This window comes from Condylura cristata, unplaced genomic scaffold, assembly GCF_000260355.1.
Source record: "Condylura cristata isolate star-nosed mole 26May11 unplaced genomic scaffold, ConCri1.0 scaffold00003, whole genome shotgun sequence".
In the NCBI taxonomy this organism is placed as follows: Eukaryota; Metazoa; Chordata; class Mammalia; order Eulipotyphla; family Talpidae; genus Condylura; species Condylura cristata.
Window position 1 is genome coordinate 51,175,283 of NW_004567104.1, and position 11,296 is coordinate 51,186,578.

Below are 11,296 nucleotides of genomic sequence, written 5' to 3' on the forward strand. Positions count from 1 at the left end.
AAAAAAAAAAAAAAAGCTGTCTGGAATGAGAAAAAGGAACTAGTGGTCCTGTAAGTTAAGATAAAAATGAAAGGGCATAACAGAAACTGACTATTCTACTCCATGCAACAAAGCCTATGGTCTGATAACAGGTTCTGAGCTGTCTGTTTCCTGAGTGGAATGTTCTGAAGGAATGAAAAAAGGGAGGACATTTAGATAAGAAGTCAAGGCCCACAGACCAAATCTGGCTCACCACCTGCTATATATGGCAAACACCAATAATGTGTTTTACATTTGTATATTGCAAAAAAACAAAGTATTTCACAACACATAAAATTAAAATTTTAGTATCCATAAAGTTTCATTGGAACATGATCATACTCATTTTTTTAGTCTGGCTGTTTTCTACCCTAAAGACGCTTAATATTAGAAATACAGTCTGTATGGACTCTCAAAGTCTGAAATACTTAACTATTTGACTCTTTTAGAAAAAGTTTATTAGAGGATGACAGTGAATCTTGACAATTAGGCTTTAGAAGTAACCACAGACTGAACAATTCACAATTTATACCCAATATTACATAGCAGAACTGGAGATGACAAGATGATAGTTTCCAATGGCAAGTTTTATAGGATGTTAATTTTCTTTTGTGAAATTCCATAAGTAAAAACACCCTGACTATCTGATATGCATGATATCTTGTTGCAGCATCCATTTTCAGGAACAAATAGATGTCAGGTTTTCTCCCTGCCCCTTCTGGGTATATAACAAATCACTAGCGGATACTGCTATACTGGAACACATAACATTAAAATCACACTAAATACATACAATGAAATAGAATATAAATGACATAAAGCCCTTTAATAACACAGTGGTTCAATCTTAATCTAACTGTAAAAATGACATATGAGAGAAAAAAGTCAAGAGACACAAAGAGAGCACAAGAGAGCTATGATGATTATTTCTACCACCCTCTTACTAAGGTGTAGCCATGTGACTAAATTCTGACCAAAAAAATAGAATGTAAGTAGCAGATGTGTATCCTTTGGGGAGGCTGTGTGTGTGTATGTGTGTGTGTGTGTGTGTGTAGGGGATGTGGGGGCTGGAGGGGCATGTTATTATTATTATTATTTTTAACTTTCCCCCTTCCTATTGTCTAAAGTTGTGCCCCTTTTAGTGTAGCATAGATGTCAAAAAGCCTCTGCTGCACTGCATTAAATCAAATCTGGAAAATGACTAAGAAGGACCATTAAGCCAGTCTTTTCATCATATTAGCCATAAGTATACTAAGAAATAAAGTAACGGTGTGAACACTATCTGTATCCAATGAATATATAAGAATGTAAATTAAATAATTCAAAGTAATTTCGTAATGTTTCGAGCTTACCTCCTTGGATTCCCTTTGCCGTTGCCGTTTTGCCAGCATTATCAAGTCCCACCATCACAAGAGTCACCTTTCTTAAAATAATAAAAATTGAAAATCATTTTTCTGACTTAATTCTGTATTGGGGAAAAGTAAAAGCAAATTCAAACCTTCTTACATTTACAACATTTATTCTATATTGATTAAGAACCACTATACAGTAGCAAACCAACATCCACAATCCCTTGTCCCAATAAACCATAGAAGCCTAGAAACAAACAGAATTAGAGAGGGAGTTATGTGGTGATGACTGCTGTTATATAGGGGACACACAAACAGCCATGGGAAGAGACAGTAAGTCATGTGCCTGCAAATCAGGGAAGACCACACTCAAACATACTGATGTAGCAGTTTCTGGGAACATCATGGAACATACCACTTTATAAGAAAATGCAATAAATCCCAAGGCTACTTTTTAATGAAAACAGTGCCTGATTTGCTACTGCAAAGGTGGCATCTTACATCCCCCATTCTTATCAAAATTTCAGTTTAGAAAACGACATTCTAAAAATGTCTATTACACATTTTAAAACACTGCCCTTAAAGCTAGCTACAAAAGATGTTAGATTTTACCTGAAAAATAATTCTAATATTCTTAGTAGGATCTTAGGTACAAATGAAAAAGACCTTCAAACTCAAAATCACTTTGGAAAACTACAATCTTGGTGAGACTGGCACAAAATGGTCTCTCTGGAATTTTTAAAATTATTTCTTAATGATTTACTTATTTATGCATTCAAAACTGGAGTACAGGGCAGGGATGCGCAGGTGAGAGAATTCACCAGAGACAGAGTGGGGAGCAGACAGGCAGATATACTGAAATACACCGCTGAGGGGAGCAGTGGGTGGGTTAGGAGAGGTCTGCTGCACCATGTGGGTCACCTCCCTGGCCAGGGATCAAACTTATGCTACAGTGGCTACAAAAGCTTCACAGTGTCGCACTTTAACCCATTTCACCATCAGGGAGGGTCCTCTTTGGATTCTATTTCTGCTTTGGCTACCCTTGCAAATAGTTAATTTAAGGTCACTATATTATACATTTAAAACGTTACCTTAAATGAATATAAGGTAATTCAAATTTTAATGAATAAACATTTGCAGTGCAAATATAAATCATAGCATGAATTGCTGCAATGCCTGATAAAAAAGCAATACATTTACATTTTCAGAACAGAATCTACTTAAAAGGTTAACATTCATCTACCAAACTTAAAGTTCATGTAATTTTTAAATAATGGAGATATGCAATAACCTAAACACATGTTAAAACTAAAATGTCATTACAGCTTTCCAAATTATGGGAAATTAGCACTGATTGGCTGTAGTGCTATATGACAATAAAAAGATGAAAGAATATGTCTTTCAGTCTGATGATTATTGATCAAATACATTAATCCCTCAATTGAATAAAGTACAGTATTCTTAGGCTTATAATGTCTAAAAAAAGTTGACACTAGAAATAACACTAATCATTTATTCAGACATTAATTCAATAAAGGTACATTAAGCAGTAGGCTTTATGGACACAAAAATGCCTGGAACATGGTTTCTATCTCAAAGTGCTGATCCTCTAAGGGAAGTGATGAAAGCATAAGCAAATATTGATACAATGTGATATTATGAATTTAAAAATGCCCATCTAGATGCACAAGATGCTAAAGGGACACAGAACAAAGACTTCATCCAGTTTAGAGATATGGGAGGTCAGGGAAGCTTCTTAAACAAGGTGATGATGCAGTTCTCTTTTTTAAAAGTCCCTGTTTTCTTTTCTTTTTTTTAAATGGAAGATTAACTTCTTTCTTTCTTTTTACTTTGGTGATGACACACGGATGATGCAGTTCTTAAAGTGAAGGTTTGCCAACCAAGAGGAAAAGAAGATGAAGAGATTCCAGACTGAGAACAGTCCCTGAGAAGACACCACCATTAACCTGCTAAACCCACGGGTTAAGAGCATACCTTCGGAGAGCAACCTTAAATACAAGCAAAAACACAACTGTTAGACTCACCATAATCACAACTCAGAATGACTGCATTGAGCCTAACGTGAGCTTAACATACTTCTAAAGAAACTAGTATTATCAAATAGTTGATAATGTGACCTTCCCAGAAGTGGAAAGCAATGACTTCACTGTAATTAATTAGTGGAAAGCAATGACTTCACTGTAATTAGTTATCCTTGAATTGTTAATTATATACCAAACTTTCTAGACTAAGATGAAAGTGTAACAGGGTGGTCTCCAGGAAAAGGGGAAGTTCCAGGTTCCCTGCCCCACCCAGAAGGAGGGTGGAACTGAGCAGAGAAAAGGAGAGGAGAGAAGGAATCTGGAGAAGGCAGCAAGATGGAGAGCCAGAAGGAGACCTGATGAAGCCACATGGAGCAGCGAGCATGTGTTGAAGAAACCGTGCTTGTTTCTTGGCCCTGACTGGTTAAAACAGATGTGGGTGAGAGACCTGTGGGGAGTTGGCTATGGCAGTGTTTATCTTGATTTTGATTTGCTCTTTTCCTCCCAGACTTGTCTGGCCATTTCTGACCCTTTTGTATGGATCCTAGCCAGAAGGTGTTTTTGTCTTGTGGCGGGCTTTCAGGCCTTGCTTTGGACCAATCCCTTTTGGGTGGACTTACATGTTTTGTCTTGATGTAGCGGATGACAGAACCTATTAAGAGCAGGCAGGTTTGGGGGTTCAATGGTATTCCTCTCTCCCTGCCCTGTAACACAAGGACTCTGGCCTTGAAAGATGTTTAGAATATTTATATTAGTGTAAGTAACATACTAGGGCCTAGGGATTGTGAACACTCTGATACAGAGCCACAACTTAGCCTTAGAGATGCCCAAATCTCAGACTTGCCATTCCCAAATTATATGATCTGGGACATATTACTTCTCAGAATTTTACCAGTAAAGTGGGATAATAAATAGATCCATCCCATAAGGATGTGATAAAAGTTAAATAAGACAATGCTATGTGCAGAATGCCTGTGGCACACAGTAAGTGCTTAACCCATAGCAACTCTTTTTAGAGCATAAACTTCAAGACAGGGAGACAGGGATTCCCCGTGATGAGACCAGGAGACAGGCAGGGACCAGTTTACTGAGGAGGAATTAGTAACTCTGGTTTTACATAATGCGGGAAGGGTGCTCATCTCACTGCTGACGTCTGAAGCTGGAGATCTGGACTGCTTTTATGAGATATATACACGGTAGTTATAACCACTGAGAACAGATGAAAGAATCCAGAGAGAACAAAAGCAGATCTGGGAACAGGGGAGTATGGAGCCCTGAGAACCTTTAAAGGAGTGTTTAAAATTGTGGTCAGAAGTAAGACAAAAGAAATAGCAAGCTTCAGTACAGTTTCCAGAAAGGTTAACACATGAGTAACAAACAGGCAAAGCTTTGAAATAGAAAAGTTATCTCTTAGTAAATCCTCAAATTAAGTGCCTTAGAAATAAATGCTCTCCACTTTTCCCAAACACTGAAGTAGCCTGTGCTTTGAAATTATATAGTGGATCTTGATAGTTCAAAGCTATTTCACCCTATCATTTATCTTACACAGTCTCTGCAAGTAAATCAGGTACAAGTTAATGTTAATAAGAAGTTGGTCAACAGCAGCGTTCATGTGAAATTTAAATGCAATGGTTTGTAAACATAACAATTATTACTAATACTATTATTATTTTACTAGGCAATTTGAACCATTTGACTATCTTAAAATTTATACATGTTTGTATATACACAGAAATATATATCAAATAGTTAAGTTATGTGACTCATCTTCATTCAGACATTTTGGAATTTTTTCCACAAGACTTAGATTTGTTACTGTTATAACTTAGTTCTAATAGAAAGTGGATTTATCTAGTAATAGGTAGATTGACTAAGGTCATAAATTGCTATTAATGAAGTCTAACTATGATGCTGGTGAAAATCAAATCGTTGTTATTCTTCAGCTTAAAATCTTTAAACATAATGAGACACAAACTCTATAGCAAGCCAGTCTGCCACTCCTTGCAGGCCTACCTGGCCAGGATCCCCCCAGTCCTTCTTGACAGTATGGACTGTCACAGACTTTATCTTTTCAGTCTCCTCTGCTACAGCTAGTCTTAACAAAGGCTATAGTCCCAGGATCAAGAATACTGGGTACACAGCAGGACTCTTTACTGCATGAAACAACCTAAAATATTTTCTGATTCCGCATCTTCTGAGTAAATATAAAGGCAAGACAATACTCTCATGATTTTAATTTATACAAATCTTAAAGTGACTGTAACATTAAATAATCTAAATAAAATCATCTATACTTGTATAACAATCTGGCCTGAGTTTTCTGAAAAAGTTTACATGTTCATGGTTTTGGTATAATTTCAATTATTTAGTCATTCCTAAACCATTAAAATCAACAGAAAATTGAAACCAGAAATCACAGATAAAAGTGGGATACAAGAATAAGCCTAAAGCTGTATCCCGAATTAATTAGTATTATCAAAAATACAAATGAAATTCAAAAAATGTGAAGAAATACAATATAGAGCGCAGATATAAGAATTAGCCTTGAGGACCCTCCCTGGTGGCTCAGGGGGTTAAAGCACAAACACTAAGAAGCTAAAGCCACTTCAGACTGAGCCACTTCAGACTGAGTTCCATCCCCGTTGCCTAGGAGGAGATTTACATGGTGCCACAGACCTCTCCTGGCTGTCTGCTGCTCCCCTCAGCAGTGTATTTCCTAGATCTGCTTCCCGCTCTGTCTCTGGTGAATCCTCTCACCACGCCTGCACCTCTGGCCTGTACCCCAGTTCTGTGTGAATAAATAAATAAATCTTAAAAAAAAAAAAGAATTAGCCTTGAAAAAAAAAGGAACCCTTCATCCATTGACGATTGGTAAGTATGAAATGTACCCAGGAGGGGCATTTACTAACTGGCACTAACCTCCGAGGAGCAGAGGTACCACTGACTAAATACTATGTGCCAAGCATCAAAGACTTGCATAAATTTCCTCTTTCAAAATGCCACAAGATAGAAATTATGTGCCTTGAGAAGAAAAGCACCCAAATGCCTAGGATTCAGATGAGAATCTGTTTGATTCTAAAATACTATACTGAGAGATAATAATTCTGAGTAGAAAAATAATAAGCAGTAGGCACTAAGAGCCAAAGGTCTACTTTACATATTCCCTTAAGCATCCCCCTTTTTAAACACATACAAATTAATGTCAAAAATACAAGCAATGTCATATTGCAGTTTTTAACAGATACCACTTAACCATTAACCAAGTGATCAAGATTTAACATAATCAATAATAAAACCTATTAACATCTCAGACTCTTTGATATATCTTGGGAAGGACATGACATCTCTGTGGCATTCTTCAGCCCAATTACCAAACAACACCTTTACAGAATCAGAAGAAAATATCAGACAACCACATTCACAGGTACTCTACAACTGACAAGTACTCTTCAAAGTCTATGAGAGATAAGACTAAGGGAGTGTTAGACTGAAGGAGAACAAAGAGACATGACAAATGCAATGTGGGATCCTCCATTAGGTGTTAGATAAGAAAAAAAAAAGACTATCAGTCAAAAAACTGATGAACTCAGAATAAAGTCTATAGTTCAATGTACTGCACCAAAGCTAATTTTTAGCTTTGATTATTGTATTGCGATCTCAAAATACCAGTTTAAAAAAACAATACTAGTCCCTCCCTAGTGGCACAAAGTGTTAAGGGCAGTACTATGAAGCTAGCCAAAGCCACTTTAGCAGTTAGATCTCAGCCTTGGAGATGACCCACATGGCACAGCAGACCCACATGGCACTGCAGGCCCGCCCGCCCACTGCTCCCTTCAACAGTGGGAATGTCAATCTGCCTGTTCTGCTTCCAGCTCTGCTCTCACTGCCCCTGCACCTATGGCCTATACCCTAGTTCTTTATGCATAAATAAGTAAATCTTTAAATAAAATACTATACTGCATTGTTTCTATAGAGGCAAGCCAAATACCAGTGAATATAGTTTATAAATTTAGATTAATTTACTTATCTAGAAAAAACAGCATATATGGTTCAAACACCAGCTAGTTGATAAATTTTGTGACATCCTGGTCCCGACTCTTGATCTGAACACTTCATCTTTCACTCTTCTTGTCCTAATCACACATTCTGAATAGTGCACCTAACCCCTATTCCCATTTTCTAGAATATGTTCATGAGAACATCTGAGTGAGGACACTTGAGTAAATCTAAAGGATGCATGATGTAGTAGATAAGTCAGCAAAGTAACCTCACACCCTCAGTGTATTAATCAGCTTCCTTTTACAATTCTCACATTTGCAAACACGTTGAAAAATACAAATATGAAGATGAATCACATTAAGTAGGATAGTCTACTATCTTTAAAAATTAAACAGAAAGCATAAAAATATTTCTTGAAAAAATACAAAATACATCAAAAACAAAAAAAAATCATATATTTTTTAAAATCATCTTGTTCACATCTCATTTATTCTAGTAAACAGAACCATGTACTAATATTATTTACTTCAGGATTATTCTAACAAGTGAACAAACCACAATACATATATTTTACAATATGATATGTTGTAAATATTTATTCATTCACTATTATGAACCAGGTATTTAACAAAGGTATTTAAAAGGTAGGTGTAATTCAACTTGTTCTCAAGTTTGTTGACAATATTAGAGATATTTACCTATGGACTTTATATCAGGCCATGCTCTAGATCAGAGAAGTTCAATGTAAAAAGAATACAAAAGTTTTAGTTTTCTAGGTTAAATTTTCTGGCAACTATTTTTCAAAAGTGAAAATAAAACATGAAATTAACTTTAATATGGTATTTTACTTAGAGTATGCAAAAGTTATCATTTCACCGTGTAAACAACCTGTAAAAGACTGAGAGTTAACTTTCTTTTCCATAATCTCCGAAATCTACTCTACCTTATAAACTTAGTGTCTCAATTCATTATTATTTTTATCAACTGAAAAGAAAAACTTCACAGTAATTTATCCTTGACCTATATTTCCAAAGTATAATTATTAAAAAAAATCAACGTTATTAATAAAGAATAAGAAACAGGTTGAACCACTCAATTTTCAAGGCATCACTTTCACTGACTCATTCCTAATAGAGTGCCTAGCATGTTTTTTTCTCAACAAGTATTTGTAGAAAAATGAATATATATCAAGTAACCGGCACTGAATAGTATTATATATACGGTTCAGAATGAAGATTAAGTAGTAGACTTTCAAGTAAAAGGCTTAACTAGATTCTATGAATACTGATGCTACACTACAGTTAAGGAGACACTTTCCATCAGTTATTCTCATTGACTACAACATTCCTAAGGCCAGGTCTTAATCACTCTCATTCAATATATAAGGAGGTGGGGCTGAAAAGGTTATATCTTATAATTATTAAGTAGTAGGGCCAAATTCCAAGCACAAGTCCTTAAAACACACACACACACACACACATAAACGTGGATGTGGGCGTGGGGAAGTTGGAAAGGGATGTGTGGATGTTATGAAAGCCACAACACTTGTTTCTCCATTTAAAAAGTTACCATTACAGAAGCTTCGGAGGAATAAACACACAGTGAATAGTTCCCAGTAGCCCACACCTCCCCCAACTCTTTTAAAAATTCGAACCCATTGAAATGATAACAATAAGCATTGTTGATGAGAACTTAAAAGCAACCGCACAAAAAAGCTACCTCCTCTCGTCTCCACCTTCCGGAACAAATCAAACAGAGTGAAAGCATCCCCTGCGGCCTGGCAGAGATTCGTCCAGAACTGGAGAGCAGAGGCAGCACCCCGCCCCCGTCCGTCGAGGCGCGGCTACCCCCATCCCCAAGTCCACTCCAGCCTACCTGACAGGCTCCCGCCACCGCTTGAACCAGTTGCAGCAAGTGGCCATCAGACTGAACATCCCAGGCCGCTCCTCCCGCCGCCTCCCATCCAGCCCGGAGTGAGGACGATCCTAGTTGTCCCGGGCCGAGTCCGGGGGGCCGCCACCGCTCCCCCGCGTCTCAGAGGCGGATAGCCGGCGGAGAGGCCGGAAGGAAGGTGAGGACCGCCGGTCGGAGCGCCTACCCCCTCAACCGCGCCGATCCGCGAGCTCACGACGCCCGCCCTCCCCGGCGAGGATCAGACCCGCGGAGAACGCAGATACACAAGCTCTAGCTGGGTTAGCGGGCCCAGCCGGAGAAAAACCCCGCGTCGGCGTGCTGACGTGCCCCCCAGGCGCAGAAGGCCCGCCCCCAGCACCGCCCAGGCACTGCTCCAATCACCGTTCAAGGTCCTGCTGAGGGGGCCTGTGAGTGGCCAAAAGGGCCCAGCTCCCGCCTCTGCCCGAGAGGTGGGCGGAGGAAGCGGGCGGGAGCTAGAAAAAGGAGGTGGAACTGGCGGGGCTGGGCGGGTTCTCGTCGCTAGGCAACGAAAGCGTCCAGAGATGAATTTAGGGATCCCTGACAGATTTTCCGCAAGGCCCGTTGTACGCGGATCCAAAATATGTAGTCAGCCAAGGATGCTGTTTCTCTTGTCTCCAAGCCCAGCTGAGATCCAAAGATCTTAGGTGTTGGGCGTGTTTTGTTTTGTTTTGTACAGCAGGGATGGGCGTCCTCTGGGATTCTGACAGACAGGCTGCACAACCACAGAAACAATACACTAGGGCAATTATTTTAAGCGGAAGGAAAACTTGTTTGCTATATATCTTAATAGTTCAGATGAGGGAGACGTTTTAATCTGTTTAATCTTCATTGACGTTTGTTATATAAATGTGAAATGGAATTGAATGGCATTTTCTCTATTGGGGTGGAGGTTACAATTACAAAATAAATACATTTTCACTGCGAAAAATCACTAAAAAACAATATGAAGAAAATAAGCTATCACACCATCCAACGATAACCAGTATTATAATTTTGATACTATTTCCAATATGTAAGGATTATATATTGCTATTTGATTTTATAGCATAGGGATTATGAGTTGTGGGCTGTTTTATAACACATTTTATTTAAAGCTATATGTAATATCTGCACTTCTTTTTATAGTCTTTGAATGACAGGTTAAAAAAACATACACAATATGTGGAGAACTATCTTCCATTCAATTTCTGTTTAAATATATATTCTCAAACCCTGGTAAAAGGAGAGAGGCCCCTGGGAAAGCCATTCTATCCAGGAGCAAACCATATCCTGGGACTAAATATAGATGCAAGTCTAAAATTAACTTCTATCTTTTACTTTTTCATGTAACTAATTCAAATTTAAATACAGTTTACTGTCTCTGAAGCCAAGAACCAAATCTATACATTACTCTGCAGGATTGCTAAGATAATGAAATGAATAAAGTTCAAGTGCTATTTCTAACAGATAAGATATTTTTAACTGGTCACCTGCCTATAAATATTTATCAAAAGTATTTTCTTACCTCAGGTAGGAGGGATATTGCTCACTCTTTTCATTGTCCTGCCTATATAATTTCGGTTATTCTTCCAATTATTAGAGTTGTATGACTTCTACATGTTTTCTTTAAAAAAATATTTATTTATTTATGTATACAGAACTGGGGTCAGAGATGCAGAGGGTAGGAGGATTCACCAGAGACAGAGTGGGGAGCAGAACAGGCAGACTGATGAAGTACACTTGCTGAGGGCAGCAGCAGGCGGGTCAGGAGAAGTCTGCTGTGCTTTGCTATGAAGCGGCTGTGGCTAGCTTTGCAGTGCTGTTCTTTAATCCATTGAGTCACCAGGGAGGGCCCATACATGTTTTCTTAAGTTATCCCTTCCTTCCTCATTAGCGTCAGAAGCTGCATCTGCCCACACTATCCTGTCAATTACACTGAAATACAATTCTAATGAAGAAAGTTGTTGAAGGCAA

The 11,296-nt window shown here is 38.2% G+C and overlaps 1 protein-coding gene across 2 annotated transcripts in view; it reads right to left on the bottom strand.

Moving 5' to 3' along the window:
• The window catches only part of ARL13B (ADP-ribosylation factor-like 13B), a 45,103-nt gene extending 35,502 nt beyond the window's left edge, over nt 1–9,601 (bottom strand). Inside the window, exons 1-2 of one of the 2 annotated variants that reach the window (XM_004675276.2) lie at nt 9,284–9,601; nt 1,371–1,441 (exon numbers count right to left, since the gene is read on the bottom strand). In XM_004675276.2, the coding sequence (XP_004675333.1) occupies nt 1,371–1,441; nt 9,284–9,342 (130 nt within the window). In that variant the 5' untranslated portion in view covers nt 9,343–9,601. The remainder of the gene's footprint in view (nt 1–1,370; nt 1,442–9,283) is intronic. The other variant, XM_012734236.1, reaches the window with a different exon arrangement.
• Between the last annotated feature and the right edge of the window lie 1,695 nt (nt 9,602–11,296).